General features: G+C 32.4%; 4 protein-coding genes across 9 annotated transcripts; 3 read left to right on the top strand and 1 right to left on the bottom strand.

Annotated features, from left to right (window-relative positions):
• Positions 1-91: 91 nt before the first annotated feature.
• LOC123688748 lies at positions 92-1,981 on the top strand. Of its 2 annotated transcripts, XM_045627398.1 has the most exons (5): positions 183-496; positions 549-608; positions 662-967; positions 1,031-1,333; positions 1,556-1,981. In XM_045627398.1, the coding sequence occupies exons 1-5, from the start codon at positions 428-430 to the stop codon at positions 1,568-1,570; spliced, it is 753 nt and encodes a 250-aa protein (XP_045483354.1). In that variant the 5' UTR covers positions 183-427; the 3' UTR covers positions 1,571-1,981. The 2 variants fall into 2 exon arrangements, with proteins under 2 accessions (XP_045483353.1, XP_045483354.1); XM_045627397.1 differs by having other exon boundaries at positions 92-496; positions 1,031-1,981.
• Positions 1,982-8,018: 6,037 nt separating this feature from the next.
• Positions 8,019-10,243, top strand: LOC123682434. Its single transcript, XM_045621072.1, has 3 exons — positions 8,019-8,160; positions 9,870-10,037; positions 10,095-10,243. Exons 1-3 carry the CDS (start codon positions 8,133-8,135, stop codon positions 10,241-10,243), a joined length of 345 nt encoding a protein of 114 aa, XP_045477028.1. The 5' UTR covers positions 8,019-8,132.
• A 378-nt stretch (positions 10,244-10,621) lies between these two features.
• On the bottom strand, positions 10,622-13,855 carry LOC123671015. Its single transcript, XM_045604649.1, has 2 exons — positions 13,741-13,855; positions 10,622-13,414 (listed from the first exon to the last, which is right to left on the bottom strand). Exon 2 carries the CDS (start codon positions 13,412-13,414, stop codon positions 11,207-11,209), a length of 2,208 nt encoding a protein of 735 aa, XP_045460605.1. The 5' UTR covers positions 13,741-13,855; the 3' UTR covers positions 10,622-11,206.
• Positions 13,281-16,011, top strand: LOC123671018 (zinc finger protein 845-like). Of its 5 annotated transcripts, none has more exons than XM_045604659.1 (2): positions 13,281-14,833; positions 15,008-16,011. In XM_045604659.1, the coding sequence occupies exons 1-2, from the start codon at positions 14,041-14,043 to the stop codon at positions 15,697-15,699; spliced, it is 1,485 nt and encodes a 494-aa protein (XP_045460615.1). In that variant the 5' UTR covers positions 13,281-14,040; the 3' UTR covers positions 15,700-16,011. The 5 variants fall into 5 exon arrangements, with proteins under 5 accessions (XP_045460615.1, XP_045460616.1, XP_045460614.1 ...); XM_045604660.1 differs by having other exon boundaries at positions 13,281-14,838; positions 15,013-16,011; XM_045604658.1 differs by having other exon boundaries at positions 13,281-14,854; positions 15,029-16,011.
• Positions 16,012-22,511: the final 6,500 nt, after the last annotated feature.

Genomic DNA, 22,511 nt, shown 5'->3' with positions numbered 1-22,511 from the left:
CAAGAGATCACAGACTAACTAGTATAAAATCTGTACAAGAGATGACGCAGAAATAATTTTTCAGCCATAGACAAAATAATATTATTATATATCTATGGTTTCGGCTCGTAGTCAGGGACTTTTCTATCTGTATGTTTGAATTTATCTATAAAGCTAAGCAAATTAACAATTTTCAGCTCTATTTGAATTGCTACTATTGGGGAAGATTTTCACCCAGATTTTTGCTTAAGTTTGTTTAATATCTCTGGTAGTGCTTTTTTTTGACTTTGACAATAAATGACATTGACAATTATATAATCACTATTGTTTTGAATGTGTTCATTTGTTCATTGATACTTTCATAATATTCATAGCAAGAGACCCCAATAGACATTTCTGATCGAATAAATAGCATATAAGAAACTCTGATTGGCAATAAATATTAGCTATGGATACTGTGAAAGAAGCTTTAAATCGATACGAAAATATAATGGATCAAGAAATTGTTGGAGTCCAAGTTAGTAAAACTCATATTCAAACATTAATAATCTAATAATTATTCATTTTAGCTCGGCTGCTATTCTGTAGCATTGATAGGTCTTAGTATTGCAATTCGTAAAGTAAGACCTGTAAGTTGTCCTCATTAAAAATATATAATTATCTAATATTTTGAATAATTCAGTTTAGCAGATTCAAAAGTCCACAAGATATACCTAATATATTTATCAAAGATAAGAGAGAACTTACTGGTTTAGTAAAAAGAATAGATCCAAATGGAGCACTTCTAATGGTTGAACATAAACCATTAATCTCTCTTCCTATCATTCCTAAAGGGGAATTGCCAGTGAAAATATTAGGAGTTGAAGTCAATGGTTTAGGAATTAGTTGGTTGCAAACAATTGTGGTAAATTCAGAAGTAATATTTGTTCCTGTTAAAAAGGAACAGGATCTTGTTCATTGCAAAGTCTTACTTCCCAACATAAACCAAGTAAGAGTTATTTTTTAAATGAATGATGTGATTTTATTGATTACCATTTTCTTCATTTTTCAGATGGTTAGGGAATCAGATGTGAAGAAAAAAGACAGTCAAATTCTGAAATTATTAGTATCTAAAAAACAAAGTCCTTTTTTGAATGTTGGAGAAAATTTAGTGAAAATAGGTTTTGCACAAGTAGCACCTATTGAAAGATCTATATTATTAGAAACAAAAGATTATTGTGATTCACTTCATTCTGCCTCATTATATGCTTTGAAGAAGAAACTTGGTCTGAAGTACTACTGGATACCAATTATGAATATGTTTAATGCTTTACTCTTGAGATTCACTAGTTATGGAAAGGAACTTACAACCAAGGTTGTTTCCCATGTTCAAACTGTGCCAGCCAAATTGACACCTGCATAGCAATTATTTTTGTATCAGATATTTGTTATTTGTCTTCAATTTATAGCGGCATTTAGAATCGGTCGCTATTTTTATACTTTGGAATTTAAGAAGGATTTTAATTTGGAGAATAAGACCCACCAATCCCACCATACATTATTTGATATTGACTAAATTTTTTTTTTTGATTTTTAGCACTGGTCAAGATGAACAAAAATGGAACAGCTATTTTTGAAATTATTTAAGAGAGCAAGATTGGAGACAAAAATTTAAATTTCTATCATATCACACTAAATTTGTTTTGTTTATTTTTTTAAGAATCCATATTAATTACTTGCTTTTTTTTGCAAGACAAAATAACAGATTTGGCACTAGTTGAAGATGATGCTATAATTATTCCTGCCATATTGCATCATGTGTTATTGTGCCAAGTTGCGCTTTGAAAATGACTGACATTGTCGTACTTAGTCTATTCCAATAATTCTGTTATGTAATTTGATGTATAGAAATGTTGAAACAATCTTTTGATTTATCATTGTTGAAAAAAATTGAATCTGTTAGTAAATATGAGATCATTTAGAAATGTTAAAGTATATTTTTTCAATAAAAATGTTACTTGAATATTTCAGGTTTTATTTTAATCTCGCTCAAAAAGGACAAAAGATTATGATTTATATTAGTGATTTAGCTATAAATATAAAGAAAGATAATTGATTCAAATAAATATAATTTAAAACAAAAAAATTTTAATTTTATAAGAAATATTTCTTTCACTATTCTAAAACATTGAACATTTTATTCATTCCTGAGAAAATTTGAATTTTAACATCGTTCATATTTTTTATTTATACAGAGTCAAAACATCAGTTAAGAGTCCAGACTACATCGTCCAGACTGAAACATCCTACGAAAGTGATGGTCTCGTCAATGATAAGTGGAAAAGGCACACAGGACATGTTTACATGGTAAAAAAGGAAATAAGGCAAGACCAGTACAAAAAAGTCTTGCAAAATCGTTTGCTGCCACCAGTCAGACTCTTAGTGGAGCAAGATAGGGCACCATACTACACAGCCTGGTCTATAAAAACATATTTACGTTAATAACATATTCCTCTTTGTTGGATTGGCCGGTACATTGCCCCTACATGAACCCCATCGCAAATGTGTGGGAGCTAATGAAGAGAGAAATGGCTAAAGATGTGATCATATCCAGTATACATCTCTCAGAAAAAATAATCCATTTATGGAATTATCATCAGGGCCCGCTCAAGCGTTTCTGCCGCCCCGGAAAAAATACAAGTCGGCACCCTTGCAGGTTCGGGGTGAGGATGATTATGTATTCAGAGATTTTTTTACAAAATTAAAGTTTTAGGGAAGAAGAATGTTATTAAGTGTAATTATTTTTTATGGATTCAAATTTAATTAGAATAGGTTATTGATTAATAAACGACTAAAGAAATTAATAAGAATTGTGTTGGTCATAAAAGATTAAAATTCCATTTCTTGAATATATTTAGTTTTTTCCATGAATTATTTGTAGAACCGTATTAGGTCTCAAAAATCTACCCTTAATTTCAGCAGCTAGTATTGAGTAAACAGAACCGATCTTCGACAAAGGGATTTGAGGCAATAAAGTGATGAAACTGTGAATAGAAACCAATTATTGCTAGTTATGGAAAGAGGCAAGGAGGATTTCTTAAAAGGGCACGTCCCGGTCCGTAATATTTTCGAGATGTTAAAAATGTGGCAATGAAATCTATTGCAAATTTGCAAATGCTAGAAAGATATAGGTTCCCCAAATGCCCGCCACTCACGAGGCGTTTTCTCGAGACTTTGGAAGCCAGGCACCCAAAAGATTCCAGTCGGGCAGTCAAGTTCATTCTCTGATTCACAGTCGTGCGGCCGTGTCCCGAGCTGCCCGACTGTAAAATGATCCAAACGCTCGAACATGGGTGCCTCGTGAGTGGCCGCCTCATTAGAGCTAGTGGCCCGAATAATGTCGTATAGGTTGTGATCTTACCATGAATTCCAAAATGGTAAATAGACCTGGAAGACCAGAAAATGTAAATAGAGCACTTGTTATTGAGCTATACAAAGAAAATGAAAAACTCATATATGAATATGAGAATAATAAAGTCATCTCGAAAGTTCATCCAATTTGGCAGGAGTTGGTTGGGCGGTTAAATTTGAAATTATCACCGAGATCACTGAAATCTCTGGCATGTGCCGAAAAATTTAAAGTTTGGGAGAATTATATATCGATCGAGAATAATATTGAACTATAAATTATGCCATAAATTTTTTTTCCATATTCATATGAGATTTGCATTTTTCACGTACCTACTGCCGGTATGGGATGAAAGTAGTAGTTGAACACATGAGTTCTCGGTGATCTGTGGAGCAAAAAATTCCGTAATAGGGTAATAAATAAGTTTGAATATAGCCTAAAATTATTATGTTATTCGGTGTAATTAGATTTTCCATAAGATATCGATTAGCTTAGTGGTTCAGCTAGCTTAACGTTGAGCTAGCAGAACCTGCGATTTCTCCGACAATTCAGGATCAAAAAATTTTTGAATAGGGTAATAAATTAGCCTAAAATTATGGCCTAAAAAAATTAGAAAATTCCAAGCTAGCTTAACGGTGGTAAGAGACCCACTCATCATTAATATGCTCATTCTGCCGCCCTAGGCTTCAACCTACTGGTAAATCCGCCACTGTGTATATGAAACTAATCAAAATATCGGCAAATTAAATTGCACATCATAGTTTTAAAATTTCCCCGAAATTGTATAGCTAACATTAAAAATTATTGAAATCCATATCATTCTTCAGAGAAAAAATTTTTTAATCACCGCCCATTAGAATTGATAAATAAGTATTTAATGGACTTTCTATATGAAGACCTTTTGTGAAAAGGTATATTAACAATTTGAAATTCAGCAATGACTTCAGTTAGTTCAGTTACTTCTATCAAGTGAATTGTGCATTGATTATTTGGAAAAATAATTTTATAGTTTTTTGAAATTGAAGAATTTGCGAAAAAAAAATAGATAAAAAGGCGATCTTGAAAACCGGATTGGCGAAACTGAATAATTGTATGATTATTCATTTCTCCAACAATATGAGAAGAACATTGCATATCAAGAAAATTGTTGGCAATATAACCAAACATCAAGCTGAAGAATTAAATGAAATGGTAAATATCAAAAAAGATAAAACAACTCTACAGATGAGAAAATAGTTTCACAGAAAATAACGATAATACGCAACTGAAGAATAAGTTGGGTAATTTGAGTGTCAATTTGAGCCTTGAGGATGAAGATCAAATAAGAAAAGGCGAGGAATTGACTAAAGAGCATTTGATTTTATGCTTGCAAAGGGCATCTTTGTTCGAAAAAATGATTGAATTTCCGGTATATCAAATGAAAAATGATTTTCCGGTAAAGAAATTCAATCAGTATGATGTGTCCTTGAAACAAGGAGATCACAGATTACGGATAACCGTAATCGTGTTATCCGTAATCTTTGAAGGAGATGTGATTCTTCCCAGAAAACATTATTTCTGCCACACATTGCCATATCGTGCAATAAAATACGATGATGAAACGATAAAATCCATTGCATATCGGTTGAATACAAATAATTCTTCTTTAAATTACAACCCAGATATAAGTGAGTGGTATAAAAATTTCACTTAACGAAAATATGTAGAATTTCTAAATTAATTTTATGTTGTGTTTATAATTATTACGTATAAATTTGCATGATGTTTTTTACTGCATATAGTTTTTCGTAGGAAATTATCAATAAATTCTTTCATTTAATTCAATTTTTATAATTTTTATTTTGATAATTTTATTTAATTTTTTGATAGTCTATTCAATCTTATTACACAATTTAGGAATTAATGTTTTTATCCTTAATACAAACATCAGTGCAATTTCTAAGATAGACATTTTTAATGGACATAATTAAAATATCAATCCTGCCTAGATATAATTACTTTATGATTAAATTTAATGACTAGGGGAAATGTGTCTGAGACAGGCGCGGATCCACGGGGGGGAACTGGGGGAACGCCCCCCCCCAAAAAACCCAGGCACCTCTTAAATTTTGCCGTCCCTCCTAGAATTTGACATACAATAATTCAACATCAAATAATTACAATATCAGCAAAAATTTCACCTTCAATACATTTTGGGAAGATCCATATCTATGAACGGCAAAAAAAATGACGTCCCAAAATGGCGAAAGTGTCTGGGGTCCACATTTTCAGTATTTTGAGTATCTAAAAGTTCCCCCCCCCAAAAGTGGGGCCTGGATCCGCGCCTGGTCTGAGACGGCATAGCTGGCGAGATGGCATACAACGTGTTTCTCGGTTGACATTCAGAATTTGGCGCCAGTTCAATGCGCATACTCTAGAATAAGACGTGGTTAAACGTCTGCGTGAGTTCTAGCACAGATTACTAGAGTAGTCTGTGGTTCTAGTAAATTCTGCAGTAGTATTTGGTCAGCGCATGCGAGAAAAGTTTATCGAGTCGGCTGAAAATTTACAACAGCGAGAACTTTCTGTGAATATTTGAAACAAACAGGTATATCGGTAAGTGCAAATGTTTTCTATTATTTTTGTATACACTTTAGTTTCAGAATAATATAATTTTTTCATCTTAGTATCCACCATTGTTGTTAAGAAAGAAAAAAGTGCTGGTGTTTGCTTCTGGGTGAGTTGGTATACGTGATATGCTGATGAGATGGCGTAGGTATGCCATCTCACCCAGGCATTTCGTTAAGTTTCCTTTTCGAGTAGAAAATTCAATTATGATTTTTCAAGGAATGGGGCTTTATCAACGAACATCAACAAGACATTCCTGGAGCGAAGAGAATATGTAGGAAGCGATAAAGGCAATCCAGGAGAAAAAAATGGGCTGGTTGTTAGCCTCAAAAACGTTCAATGTGCATCACATTAAGGCGACGTGCTATTAGAAGTGAAGGGTGGAGGAAAAATTACATGGGGGTCATAAAGTTACTTTCGATGAAACCTTAGAAAGGGAAATTGTTGAGCATTTAAAAAATTTTTTGGTTTTACAACAACCAACGTCAGATAGCTTGCTTATGAAGTGGCGGAACCAAACTTCAACTTAAATCGACACGTATTGTGACTGAATGTGATGATACAACAGAAGATCATTTCAATGGGAATGGTGATGAAAATGACGACGTTGCATGTATATATTGCAATGACATGTTTTCTCGATCTCGTTCCAGAGAAATATGACTCAAATGCAATGGATGTGGCCAGTGTTGTCATGCAGAATGTGCAGGAGTTGACAAAAAGAGAAAAAATTTTATTTGCGAAATATGTACCTAAGGTCATAATTTATCATGTACCTATGCCATCTCATCCACAGTGTTGAAGGTGAGATGGCATATGAAGACCTTGTTTGATTGTTATTTTACACTTTCATATTGTTGTTATATTCAATTTTGAATGAACCATTGAATAGATTATACATTGCACTATAATTTCGTCTGGTCCTAACCTTTTTAAGATATTTATATTGATAGATATAAACCCAGTTCAAAAAGTATGCCATCTCAGACACATTTCCCCTACATTATTTTATTGAATGTTGCTGCACAAGCATTTTTTTTTTATAATTTTCGCTCCGTTAGTTAAGGAATCGCTATTTGCTATATACTACATATATATTTGCTATATACTTCATGCAATAGCATATTTGATGTGAAAATGACCGATTCAATAATAATAATACAAATTTATATCCATAATCAGAGTACATTCCAAATAAAAAACAAGTCAAAGCATAAAACGACCTTAAGGAAAAAAAAATTATGAAAACATTTCGTATTATGTATACAGGGTGAGTCTTTGACTTGTACATAGAACCGAAGATTTCTGAGGTCTAAGGAAATATTTTTTTCCTTTACCATCTATTCCGATTTGGCGCTGGAAAAAACACAGGCTGTTGAAAATCGATAGAAAAAGTAATGTGTAGAAAAAACACGTTGCTCAATAATATTTTAGCAAGAAACATAAATGCTGCTGATAACAGAAATCCGAGTCGAAGACAAAGTTTTTTACACCTGCACAAATGCTTTCTGATTGAAAAATTTCAATACAAAATCTTAAACAGTTTTATCCATTGCGGATAACTGCTATCTTTCTCTTTATTATATCGCTCAGAAACTTAATCACTCGTAAAAGCAGATAATGAGTGGCTCGATGAGTGGTCATTACCACTATTCACCTTGCTTTCACTTTAAAGGATGATTTTTTTTCCAAATTTCAACACCCTCTGTTTCTCTAAAGGAAAGCTTCTTAGGTTATATGATTTATGAAACCAGTAGTTCTATCCGGCGCCAAAATAATGGTACTAAATTCTGGATCAACCTGAATTTTCATACTCGCGGGGGAGAAAGATTTTACTGTCTGCCAGGTTGAAGGAACCGACGTACTGGTCTGCCTTCAGAAGTTTGAACATCTGAAACTTCAAAGAATAATATATATGAATTTTTCGTTTCGTTTTTGAATAACTGTAAGGGTGTATTTTGACATATTAAATCGGGAACTTTCTTAAAATACTGTTTTAGTTGAACTACTTCAAATACCTGATTAATTTTTCGATTTGGCAACATAGCTGCCAATTTCATGTAGCAGATTTCAGAGTCTATTCTTTATGTGTACCCAGAAAAATATATGAATATTCACAACAGAAGAGTTAAGATCGAATTGGAAGAAATGGGACGAGATGATGATAGGATATCATTTGACTACGAGTGAGTATTTATCTCTGGTTTGTAAAACAAACGTTTAAAATATTTTAAGAGTGAGGAATTTGAATGAACACGACATTTTCCCTTTATGTAATATATGTATAACCATAGTTTAGTTCTTTATAGTATTATACAACATTGGCAAAATAAGGAGAACAGAAAAAACGTATAAACGAAAAAAGAAGTCAACGAAGCTTGTAGTTCATTTTCTCTTGAACCCTTCTGTCGATTTTAGCAATTATTTGATTCCTCAGGAATATAATTGTTTGCCATCCTTAGCTACTTGTTTGTTATTATATAGAGAGGTGAACAAAAAAATGTAGAGTGCATTGTTGACAGACGGGAGTATTGACGAATATTTTTCTCTTTTTATTTATTGCAAAATCTTAATTTTGAAAGAAATTGAAGCACTTTATGTGGTTTCAGTACACTGAAAAAAATGTATTAATTTTATTGAAGAATGGCAATAATCAAATTGATTTCATTGATACCATGTTCTTTTTCATCAATATACCTAATGAAATTCCATTCTTCAACATATTATACCCTTATTCATTGATATGAATTACTTTGAAATTGATGTTGACTGTTCGTTGTTTCGAAGAAATATTAATTGGTTAGAAGAACTTTGTTCTTTAGATGTATAAAGTCGTACATTAACTACTTCGCACAACTACGATGAACAGTAATACATTATTGATACAAAGTACAATGGATCGCATAATGAACCTAACATTGTAATAAAGAAACATTTCATTGGTTTAATGGAAATTGTTCCTTGATTCAATGAGAACAATTCATCAATATGATGAATTACTTTTCATTGTATAAATGTTTCTGGTCTTAGGTTTTCTTAATTTTTTTGAAACATTCATTTCAGAACTCGAAACAGTGATATGTGAATTCATCAATACAATAAACTTCTTCATGGAATTTAAGTAAACTTTTTGTTCGGTGTCTCAATTGAAATCAAGAAAGGTACCATATGAAGTGTTGTAATTTCTCTCATAATTAAGATATCGCAAAAATAAATGAAAAGAAAAAAAATTCAGAAAAGATGAGCCAACATTTGAGTTTACGTAAATTTTTTCGTCTGTAAACGAATCACTTCGAATAAAACCTTATTTTTAATTTTTTTTGTTGATGACATCTGAATAGTTATGTTCTTAAAGAATCAAGCTACAATTCAAGAAAATAATTGCTAAAATCAGCCGAAGGATTCAAGGGAAAATGAACTACAAACTTCGTTGAGATTTTGTCTTTTCCCCCAATTTTGTCAATATGTGGGTACCTACTTAGATATATACATTTTTAAAAGATATCATTTTTGAATAGTGATTCATTATTTTTTTATCTCACGATTTATCCCAACTCATTCAAAATATTCAAGAAATACAGATATTCGTATCGTATCAAAAAAATCCATGCTTCGGACAATACAAAGTAGGTCAAAATTAATTTGAAATCAATAAGGGTTCACATCTTGATTTGGCACGATATTTATACTATTTTCTTGAATGGAACGATGGCAAAAATAATCCTTTTGAAATATTTCGGTCTCTTCAGATGCTATGTCACCCAAACATCAAATGTGATAATTTGCAGGTTACAGATTATATGAATCTGTCTTTCAATTAGAAAAAATGTTGAAATTGTGTTCTCTTCTAACATCCTAAAAATTTCATTGTTCGTGTTAACTCCTTCGATTCTAGTGACCAGTGACGTGCAGTATACTGACAATATAAATACTGAAGATATAAAAACTGAAGATATGAAAACTGAAGACATAAAGACTGAAGACGTTAAGGCTGAAAACATAGATGTTGTTGACCAGTTAATTGATGAGAATGGAATAAGACCGTCCAATGGATATGAATCAGGTGAAATGAAAGGAGATTATACTTTCAATGAGATTAATACTTTTGAATATGTTGCAGAAATTGAAGCCTTGAGCAGTGAACATAACTCATCTAATAAATATCAAATTAGGAATTATATCGCTCATTTAAAACTACAACGTGGCACAACGAAAAACTGGAATTTTGAGAAAATGACTTTGAAACTTTTATATTCTTATAACTTTTAAAGTAAGATAGCAACAAAAAAGATTTTTATTCCCATTTCAAATTTCACTAATGAACTATCAATGTCAGCGAAAATTTCATTGATTTATGCATATATTTTTTATGAAACTATAGTTTAAACAAAAAAGTCCCTTCATGTCACGTTCTTCCTATGAAAATAATGAACATACTGACTGACATAGGGGTATATCACGTTGTAGGTAATAAAATAAAGATATTTCAGAATGTGGTACAGAATAATAACACTGTGTTGAAATTATAATAAGAGTATTTATTGAAAAAAAAAACATTATTTTTGAAGTGGAACTTACAAGTTTTATAATCAGTCTTAAGCAAACAGATATAACAAAAATAAGTAAATAGCGTTTTTTGTACCTGAATTGAAACCTTAATTATCAGTCTAGACAATCTTACTTCTAATAATTATAATTTGAACTGGTATTATGAATTAAAGAAATATAGATAATATCGTATACAACAAAATTTGTAACAAAACAAAGGTTTCAATCGAAATGTACTGCTAAAGTATCACAAGTTGCTTGACTTAGGGTAACGTTAACTATTTTTATAACACTTACTTAATTATAAAACATGTTTATAAAGGCAGCTTCGGTACATAGTTTATACTTATAATTAGGTAGGTACTTCTTTTACAACAACCATAATAACTTAGGTATATTTACTATTTAAGAATTTATAACAGATCTAGGAAAAAGAAATATCACAATCAACCTTTTTTGAGGAACAGAACTAGGCACTAATATTAATCTCACTTCTCTTTATCACAGTATCAGTGTCAAAATTAACTTTAGAAGTAGGTAGGTAATCTTATTTTGAAAATATGCATGATGTTGTCTTGCATCAATTCCTATTTTATTAAGTACTTAGCATAAAGATTAGATATCTAAATCTCAAATTTTCAAACTCCCAAAAATAATAACAAAATTAAAATTTCTATAAACGAATTAAAGTGCTTCGAAAAATGTCCTATAATACGACGGTATCATTTTCTTGTTAACCAAATCTAAAAGGTCTCTTTTTTTGCTGTCAGTCAATCCCGGCTTATTAGTATAAGCCCTTTTAACCTCTACGTCTATATCCTTCTTCCTTCTTATCACAACCGCTTTCTGAAATTCTGTTTCTTCATACGATGTTTTGAAATAAATAGCTCGTGGTTCAGACTTTTGAACCATGATAACTTTAAGACCTGCCAATTTAACAGACTTGTTGTTCTCATCTTTGTTGATAGCCAAACTCATTTGACTACAGACATCCTTCCAATCATAAATATCTGAATAACATATTTCTGTAACGTGAATAGGAGAGCTTTTCTTTCTAGAAGCTTTTATTGCACCTATAAAGGCATCTGGAGTGTACATGGGTCCACTTCTCAATTGTCTTTTCACCTGCCTTTCAATTTGTGAATGTGCAGAATCACCTTCATTCTGTGTGTGCCCTTTAATGAGAAACTTATGTGTGATAGATTTTAAGTTTGGAAATTTTTGTACCGCAAATAAGTACATAGCGACCATGAATTTATTTTTTTGCTGGCCAGGGCAATTATCTGAATAAAAAATGATGTCTAAATCCTTACCAGCTCCGCAAACCTTTTGTAGATAGTTAAAGACACAAGTTCCTATTTCATTCACTCCTCTATTCGCATTGGATTCGTCCCAAACAAAGCTTTCAACCAGGTTTTGCTGTATGTCATAGATTGTTAGGTTCAGAACATTTAATTTAGATTTATAATAAAATACGGATATTTCTCCTTTCGGGCATTGAAATACGGCCTGCAGATCATAAACAGCAACCACTGTATCAGTTTTCTTCTTGTCATTTTCCTTTTCGATTCGGGAAAGTTGTTTCTCTCGAATGTGTGTATCATAGGATTCCTTCATAAGTATTTTTTCTTCATCGGAGCTATTTTTGTAAGCTTCGCAAGTATCACAAAGGTCCTTTTTGGGCGTAAAGAACGATATATTAAAGTCCTGATTGAAAATGCGATAGAAAATGGCATAACTCGTGTAAGGAGCATTATTAGATTTACATAGTTCAACGTAATCTCTATGCAGATCAGCTACCGATTTGCTACCATCAATGTACTGTTTGGTCGTATTAGCTCGGGTGTAATGCGATTCTATTTTAGGTATAGCGTTAATAAAGGATAATACGCCAGCCTTCAAATCCTCATTAATTTTTGGTTGCTTTCCATGGGATCCACGCTTATCCTTCATTGTAGCAATATTTGTGTTGTTATTTTTTTTCTTCAGGGCTGTCTCTATAGGACGGTTGTTGATGGCCAATGTATTTTTAAAAAATAACTTACACACTCTAATTTTTTTACCTGATGACATAAAAAAGTATGCATTGACATGTTCACGCTTGGATGGAATCTGGTTACCCTCAGAGTCTATTTTCACACATCGAACTTTGGGAACGATAACTTCGGTAGAGTTGGCAAGAAACGTCCATTGTTTTTCAATACTACCCAAATTCCAGTAATCTTCATTTAATTGTTTTCGCTGTTCTATGGTAAAGTTGATTTGACATTTAAATGAACAGTTATCTTTGCAAGGCTCCTTCATTTGACGTTCTGGCACAACTTTCTCAGTCCTGATGGAAGTGTAGGATTTACCGGTGTTTCTTAGTTCTTTCGCGATATTTTTCTTCCACTTTTCTTCTCGTCTTTGTTTCTTCTTCCCCTTCTTTGTCGGAGTAATTTCATTTGTTTTAATTTCAATATTCTTGGCCACGGCGTCTTCACGAGCGTCATCCTGTGGTGTGTTTTTATTTTCTTCCTGATCGCATATTAAATCCGCAATAATAGGATCCTCAGATGTACCTATGAGTTGGTCTATATAACTGGAAACACAATTTTCTATGCCTGCACTATCTATTAAGTCTTGTGATAATTCGTTTAGAGGTACTGTAGTCAGAGTTGTCAAGGTGTAAGCTTCTTCATCATCTGAACTTTCTTCTATTACTTTGTTGACAGTGAAATTCGGGTCTCTAACGGAATCGTCGCTATATTCGATGAAAGATTCCTCACCTGAGCTTCTAGGTGAGCTGGAGCTGCTAGAAGAATTACTACGCCGACGCTTTGCTAGAGTTTCCTCATCTTGATGATAATTTTCGTTCGCCATTTCTAATATTCTTCTTGATCGTGACCCCATCTTGAAAGAAAAAAAAAGCTTTATTAGTAAAATATTATTATAAACAATGTGACAAGATGATGAATTTCTTCATTCAATAACAACATTTCAAAGATGTACCGCGACATCCTGTTATAAACGCTGTGTGAATTTAAATAAGTATAAAAGTTAATTACATACAACGTGACATGCTAACACTAACCAATTTTATTTTCGTCATTTTCAAAGTAACAACGTGTTATTAAAGTGATGAACAAGTACGATCAATTATTCTATTAATGCTAAAATGCGACATAAAAAGTGTAACACATTATAGAATAAAATAAATAAGTAATAAAATAACTTACCTTTACTACAAAAAGGTGTCATGCAGGTCGTGACACGTTGTTGTCTTAAATCTCGAGCAACTGCTCATGTGCACTGCACTGTCGCACTGAGGTGGCGCGGTGTGGAAATAAGCTTAGCTGCCGAACGAGACAGCGCTACAACGTGACATGCCCTCTCTTTTCCTCACACTTTTGTCAGTATTGGCTTAAATTATACCACGTTTTTGCACTAAATAGATTCGAGTACGGTGAATAAAATGGTGGTAATAACTCAAAACCGAGTTATGCCATTGTGACACGTTGTAGTTTTAAACGAGCGATATGGATGCTGCTCCTTCGAATAAACAAGAACAAGAATGTCTAGTATGCGATTATACAAAAAATAACAAGACAAATTTAAAACGGCATTTTGATGAGGTTCATTTGAATGAACGAGAACATAAATGTGAGTTTTGTGAGTATGCAGCAAACCTAAAGGAAAAACTTGAAAATCACTTAAATGATGTTAATTTGAATAAACGAGAACATAAATGTGAGTTTTGTGAGTTTGCAGCTAACCAGAAGGGAAGTCTTGAAAATCATATAAAGGCTGTTCATTTGGATGACCGAGAATATAGATGTCACCTATGCAACTTTACTTCAGCTCATAAAGGGAGCATCAAACAGCATATAGATGCAGTTCATTTCAAGAAACGAGAACATAATTGTGAATTTTGTGAGTATGCAGCTAACAAGAAGAAAAATCTTGAAATTCATATGAAGGCTGTTCATTTGGATAAACGAGAACATAGATGTCACATGTGCAACTTTGCTTCAGCTTATAAACAGAGCATCAAAAAGCATATAGATGCAGTTCATTTGAATAAACGAGAATATAAATGTGAGTTTTGTGAGTTTGCAGCTAACCAGAAGGGAAGCCTTGAAAATCATATAAAGGCTGTTCATTTGGATAAACGAGAACATGTATGTCACCTATGCAACTTTACTTCAGCTCATAAAAAGAACATCAAACAGCATATACTTGCAGTTCATTTGAAAAAACGAGAACATAAATGTGAGTTTTGTGAGTATGCAGCTAACCAGAAGGTAAATCTTAAAAATCATATGAAGGCTGTTCATTTGAAAAAACGAGAACATAGATGTCACCTATGCAACTTTACTTCAGCTCATAAAAAGAACATCAAACAGCATATAGATGCAGTTCATTTGAAAAAACGAGAACATAGATGTCACCTATGCAACTTTACTTCAGCTCATAAAAAGAACATCAAACAGCATATAGATGCAGTTCATTTGAAAAAACGAGAACATAAATGTGAATTTTGTGAGTATGCAGCTAACCAGAAAAAAAATCTTGAAAATCATATGAAGGCTGTTCATTTGGATAAACAAGAACATAGATGTCACATATGCAACTTTACTTCAGCTCATAAAATGAACATCAAAAGGCATATAGATGCAGTTCATTTGAATAAACGAGAATATAAATGTGAGTTTTGTGACTTTGCAGCTAACCAGAAGGGAAGCCTTGAAAATCATATAAAAGCTATTCATTTGGATAAACAAGAACATAGATGTCACATATGCAACTTTACTTCAGCTCATAAAATGAACATCAAAAGGCATATAGATGCAGTTCATTTGAATAAACGAGAATATAAATGTGAGTTTTGTGACTTTGCAGCTAACCAGAAGGGAAGCCTTGAAAATCATATAAAAGCTGTTCATTTGGATAAACAAGAACATAGATGTCACATATGCAACTTTACTTCAGCTCATAAAAAGAACATCAAAAGGCATATAGATGCAGTTCATTTGAATAAACGAGAATATAAATGTGAGTTTTGTGACTTTGCAGCTAACCAGAAGGGAAACCTTGAAAATCATATAAAGGCTGTTCATTTGGATAAACGAAAACATAGATGTCACATAAGCAACTTTACTTCAGCTCATGAAAAAAACATGAAAGAAGAGATGTAGTTCATTTGAAGAATGCAATTGAAAGGGAAGAGTCGATAAAGATATGAATGTTATTCGCTTCAATAAACGAGAAAATATGTGTTAACATTTTCAACTACTCATACTCATAATCATACTCATACTTGCTTACGAGTATGCTTCAGTTAAAAAAGAAACCTAAAAAAGCATATAAAAGCACTATTCATTCGAATGTAAAAAAACTTGAATATCACCTATACAAGTTCACTGTAGTTGGTAACAAAATTGTCATGTGGAAAATGAGGAACTACCTCCAGTACCTGATGATATTGACGATTCAGAATTGAATAATTTGATCGTGACGAAAAATGTACCTGATGTACCTCTTAACAATCCGAGTGTGAATATCAACGCTAGCAGAACAGAATTAATTAATAGTTATTTTATCAAATTAATTCATAATTCATATTCTTAAATAAACGATCTATTTTAAAAATTGTCTTTTATTTTAATTAAGTTGATCAGGTGCCATCTCTGCCCCACCCAGTTTTACAGTCACAAAGACAAATCCAGGGTGGGACATCTTGGATTTGCCTCTGTGACTGCAAAACTGTTTGCACTGCTCCACTTTTATTTGAATTTTCTGTGCATTAATCATTACTTTCGCTTCTTTTTTTTTTGTAGGAAGAATTCCTTTATTATTTTTCTTCCTGTTTTTTATGAGATTGAGGAACTACCTCTAGTACCTGATGACATTGACGATTCAGAATTGAAGAATTTGATTGTGACGGCAAATGTACTTGATGTATCTCTCAACAATCAGAGTGTTAATATCAACACTTGTAGAACATATTGAATTAATAGTTACATTTTCAAATTAATTCATAAACAGTAATGTTCTCGAATAAACGACCAATTTTAAATATTGATTTTTATTTTAATCAAGTTGAGAACAACAATTTTTAATCATTTCTTAATTTTGAACAGTCACTCTTTGAGAGGGATAAGGTCCAGAATAATTTGTTCGTGACGGCAAATGAACCTGATGTATACCTCTCAACAATCAGAGTGTGAATATCAATACGCACAGAAGAGAATTAATTAATAGTTACTTTTTCAAATCAATTCATAAGCAAAATTCAAAAGAAATAATAAATAATTAACATAAAAAAATATATTTCAGATTAATCGAAACCATGTCAGTGCTTGTTAGTATTCTGTGTTAAGTATTCTATGTATAATCTGAATATTTGTCTGTCGGGGTAATATGTCAGTTAATTGAATTTTGAATGCAATACAGTAATAAAACAGCAGTAAATTGGGTTATTTTTCAAGGCAGTTTGTTTTATGATAGTGGGTGATAATTCTGGACTGAACCCTAAGGGTGACCTGGAAAAATAGTAGAAATGAAGCAAAATTTGAGAAAAGAGAATATAATCAGGTTGTATTATAGGGAGACAGTGATATATCCATTTGGTCCTCATAAAATGTGCATGAGTTGTTACATTTTGGACCAATAATTTCCCTAGAAAAATGCGGTGTTGAAATTAAATATATATTTTTGGCAATCTGTCATACAGTTGAATATATTATTCTTATTGAATATAAGGTAAAAGTGTAAGAGTAGCTATAGCTAAACTTTCGCCTGATAAAGAAGGTTATTATTATTATTATATTCTTAGACCATCTAATATCTGCTGGAACCGGTTACAGAGCGCACATAGTTTTCGATTTACTCCGTTCGTGTTGTTAGTATGTGAATTCATCGCGACCGACAATTGACACTTCAAAACAAAATAAATATTAATTCTATAGGTTTTTCGTAAGATGTCTAAAAACCAGGTGTATGAACTGATTAGCTTTTATTTTGCCAGTTTTGAGAATATTAGTTTAAGCTTCTGATTGGTTAGGATCGGGTTTTAATTGATGTATCCTGTCAAAATCAAAGGAAAAAAGATCGAAATGAAAGGAATGACATTGCGGCGCCGCCACGAAATAAAACTAATATTTTCAATTTGGTCGAATGTCATTCCATTCAAAAATTGACGAGTGCACACACCATGTTTTTAGACATCTTAGTTTTTCGTATATATGGATGTTGGAAAATGTGTGAAATATCAATGATAGTGAATATTAGTCGAATATCTATAATAAAACAAAAATCAACGGTGTTTGAGTGGAATAAATGGAGTGACCTTGGCGAAAAATTATTTAAACAATTTTTTTTTTTTGAGAAACTGGATGCGACAGAATTTGTTGAGTACGAATTCGCATTCTACACCCCAAAATTCTCTGGAAAATTTAACCTTACATAGATACTCTTCATAATTACCAACTGATGTGACTTCTAATAATATTTCTTTATTGTCAGAAAAAGGAAAACATGTAGAATAGGTAAAACACCTAAACACCTTGAGACCCTTGATTGACGTACAATTTTCTACGTCAAATTGGCACAGGGCCTTCGCTGGCCAAACTGCCGCCCTAGGCAGAGATCCATTTTGCCGCCCTAACAGAAGCTGACTCTGCTGCAGAATGCTAAAACTTAATACTGGATAATCGAGGTCTAGCGCCTGCTCAAGCGTTTAACCGCCCCGGCAAAAATACAAATCGAAATCCTTTCAGGTTTGGGATTTTGTACTAAGCAAAGAGCGGGGGGGAGGGGGGAAGGAGGAGTATTTTAGCAAGAAAAAAATGTATTTTAAGTGTAATTATTTTTCATGTATTCAAATTATAATTTAGAGTAAGTGAAATGCAATAAACAATAAACGTGCTCAACTGAATTCTAATGAATTAATGATAAAATATATGAATTGATTTCAGGTTTACATCCTTGGATCCTTTTGCCGAGTTTTGACTACATATAACGCTCGAACATTTCGTTTTTCTTTCCTTTGATATGATTGAATTAAACAACCGGATGATGCGAATGAACGACTATTTAAATTCGAATAGATGTTACAGATATTCACAATGCAAAGATGTTCAAGATTAGTAAATTTGATAAGAAAAATCATTTGTGAAATTTGTTTGAATAAAAAAAAAATTATTTAATTCGTTCTTTCCAGTAATCCAGATTTCCCAGAAAAAGTAGGTAATGCCGTCCTCCTTTATTTGGCGCCCCTCTTGAGAGGGCCCTGCAGTTTCAGGTTCCTAGCTCAGTTTCGACTTTAGAAAAAGCTTGAAAATGTGTTTTTTTTTTAGGATTATCGAATAAAACAATCGGATGATGCGGAGGAACCATTATTTAATTCGAATGCGTCCACGCCCAACACTAGATAATTTGATATGAAAAATGAAGAATATTATAAAATAATGGAATGTGGTATGAAATAATGAAACATCTTATATTTCTTAAGAAGGATCAGTTGGAAGTGATGTAACGGAATTGTTTTCTTATATTTTGCATTCCATTCTGAGGAATCAACATTCTGATTAGAGAATTGAAAAGAAAATATTCCAGAACCCAAAGTGGCAATAAAATTTGGCAACGTGAAGCGAACGTCGACAAGCCTGATGAGTGCATCTGTTTTTTTCTTAGCGTCAATAACTCATAAACAGCACTATGAGGGGATTACGCCACATCTAGATATTTTTGAGTAAAATGTACTGAATTAAATCTCTTCCGGTCTGTTGAATTTCTACACATGTAATTTTTGTAGATCAAACTTGAATTTTGCCGCTCTAGGCCTACCCCCTAGCGACGGCCCCGAATCGGCAACTATCTTGGCAGATTGAAGAAAGCTTTTGATGATATAGAAAAGTATTTTATTGGGAACTATTACTACGACCGCAGTGATATGTTAGCGATATCTGAAACTTAGCAAATTAGTATGTACTTTACATTAAACATATGGAAGAAATGAAAGTGGATACATCAATAAGATTTTTGCATTGACTATAATTAAGTCTTTTTTCATAGCCTCATCCACCATAGGGGAGGTCTGATGGCCATATTGAACTGATCAAAATTTCTTTTCACATTACAGGAAAAATAATTCACTTCGGTCCAATTGCTAATGATGACCGTGAAAAGTCTGTCATTACTACCCTTCAGTTCGGAGCTGTGAGTTTTCAAATTAACTACTTGAAAAGAAAAATTTATTTCAGAAAATTGATTTGAATATTTCAATCGCTCAGTTCAAAGAGCTCACGAAGAAGAACTGAATAAAAAAAAAACCTTCACTTGTGCTAACAATCGATCTATCTCATTTAAAAAAAGATCCATAATAACATTTTATTTCAGAAAATTATCATATATATTATATATATATATTTTGAGCTGAAAATTTGTATATTGGGTTCTGAGACAATGATCTTTCTCCCTAAAATATTTTCGGATCTCTACAACTTCCGGTTAAACCGAAAACAGACTACTACTTCCTTATTTCAAATGGCACACCCAGTATATTATTGCATCATTAGATAGCTTTTTTGATGACAATTTTGGCAATACTCCATATCTTAGGTAGAAACTCAACGGTTCATCAATTTATGGGATTTTTATGAAAAAAATGGCGGCGATGATGACTCACATTTTTTCGAAGTTTTCGGAAAAAAATTTTTAGATTCATAGTTGGCATAATATAAATTTTTTTTTTACATTTTCATTTATATATTTGTTTACCACTCTGAAGGCAAAGATCATCCTATTAAATTTTCTTAACAGATCATTAATATGTGTATTCCACTTCAGAAATTCGTGATTTATTATTCCTAAGAATTTAGTTTTCTCAACAGTGTTATTGACTCGGTTGTTAAGACTTACTTCTGCAGGTTTTTCTTTTGAATTGCTCGCTCTGAATACAATGACATTAGTTTTACTTGTGTTTATAACCAGACCATTTTTTGAAAACCAATACACAACTATGTAATGAATTACACCTTTCACTCAAGCTTTCAGTGTTCTGTCCCGCCACCAGAATATTAGTGTCTGCAAAATTTATAATTTCTGAATCTTCTACTTCATTTGTTACATCACTCAGCTCATTTATGTATATTAAGAAAAGTATCACCCCTAAGATGCTACCCTGGAAACCTCCAAATTCATTACTTAGCCATTCAGAAAAGTGAGTTTCATTACATTTTGTTCTTTTAACGCACTGCCATCTGTTGGACAGATAGGAGGCAAACCAGCTCAGGGCACTTCCCACTATTCCATATTGTTCTGATTTTTTAACCATATAGTCTCTATTAATGCAATCGAATGCCTTTGAGAGATCTATAAATAGACCGGCAACAAGTTTATTTTCATCCAAAATTTCAAAATTATGGCTGTTAACTGAAAAGTCGCAGTTTGAGCTGATTTGTTGTTGCCTGATTCAATGAGAACAATTCATCAATATGATGAATGACTTTTCATTTCATTGATATCCCAGTTCATATGTTTTCTTTTATTTTTTTCAAATCATTAATATCAGACCTCAAAACAGTTTCAAAATGATGATTTTGAAGAGCTTTGCCATTCAAAACATGAATTTCTTGTTCAACAAAGATACCATATGAAGTGTTGTAGTTTCTCTCATATTTAATATATCGCAATAAAAAATAAAAAGAGAAAATGTTCAGAAAAAATGGGCCAACATTTGAGTTTACTTCGAATAAAACCTCATTTTTACTTTTTTTTTGTTCACCCCTGCATTTAATAAAAACGGATAAAATGGAGATGTCATCTGAAAAGTTTATGTTCCTGAGGCAGTGGCGTACGCAAAGGGGGGATAAGGAGGATATATCCATTGTAAGTCACAAAGCTTCATAATTTAATTGTTTGGCAATTTAATGAACGAATTAATCAACCAGCTGCTATATCAAAAGGCTTGATCTGATCTGACTTTCGTCGGCATGATCATTATTTATTTACGAGCTAAAAATTCTAAATTATTGATAAAAATAAACAATCCGATAAAAATTAATGAGATTTCAAATTGAATGCTCCGAGTTTCTCTCATTGAAAAATCAATATCAGAAAGTGTCTGTAAATTCAAAGCACATCGGAAACGAATTTTTTTTCTTTAAAAAATAATCCTTTGAAAATATGGGTCTCTTCAGATGCTATGTCACCCAAACATAAAATGTGAAAGTTTGCAGGTTACATGAAACTGAAACAAAAAATTTTGAAATTGTGTTCTCTTTTAACATCCTAAAAATTTCCTATTAACTCTTTGATTCTAGTGTCCAGCATACAATTGACGGGCAGTATACTGAAGATATAAAGACCAAAGACGTAAAGACTGAAGATATAGATATTGTTGACCATAACCGTAACAACCATTTTGGAAATGTGGTCTCCTTCTTGATAATGGTGTATCCCCTGAAAAAAATGAATGATATTGATAAACAATTGATACTTTGAAATAGGTTTTGTTACCATAAATTTTTTTTTTTTACTTGATTTCCATGTGGCGGAGGAGTCTCTTTCTCTAAAATTAATTCAGTCTGTGCAAGCTCCGACACTTTCAAAGGCTGAGATACAGGTGTCAGCAACTCTGATGACACATATTTTTGAGAAGTTTCATTGTTCTGAAAGAAAATATATTAGTGGTCTTAGTTAACTCAAATATTAAGAAAAGTAAATTGTTTTGATCATGAACTTACAACAGTATTCACTTCTTAATAATAATATAAAATTTTCTTCTTGGTGTTCCACAGCTCCTCCTACCTTACATTGAAGGCCTTATTGTTCATCAGAGATAAGAAAATGTCATTGCATTAATATTTTTTTGATATCAGTGCCGAGCCAGAAACTGGTTTTTGAATTTTTCTCCTTTTTTTGGCCGCAACTTTTCTCCCATCCCTCCTTATTTCTTAAAATCGTATTAACATTTCTTTGGACTTTGGATTCCTTTTGGTGAGAC

The sequence above is a fragment of the Harmonia axyridis genome, chromosome 1 (genome assembly GCF_914767665.1).
Source record: "Harmonia axyridis chromosome 1, icHarAxyr1.1, whole genome shotgun sequence".
In the NCBI taxonomy this organism is placed as follows: Eukaryota; Metazoa; Arthropoda; class Insecta; order Coleoptera; family Coccinellidae; genus Harmonia; species Harmonia axyridis.
Note: the sequence above shows the minus strand (reverse complement) of the source record. Positions and strands in the feature narration are given on the sequence as shown.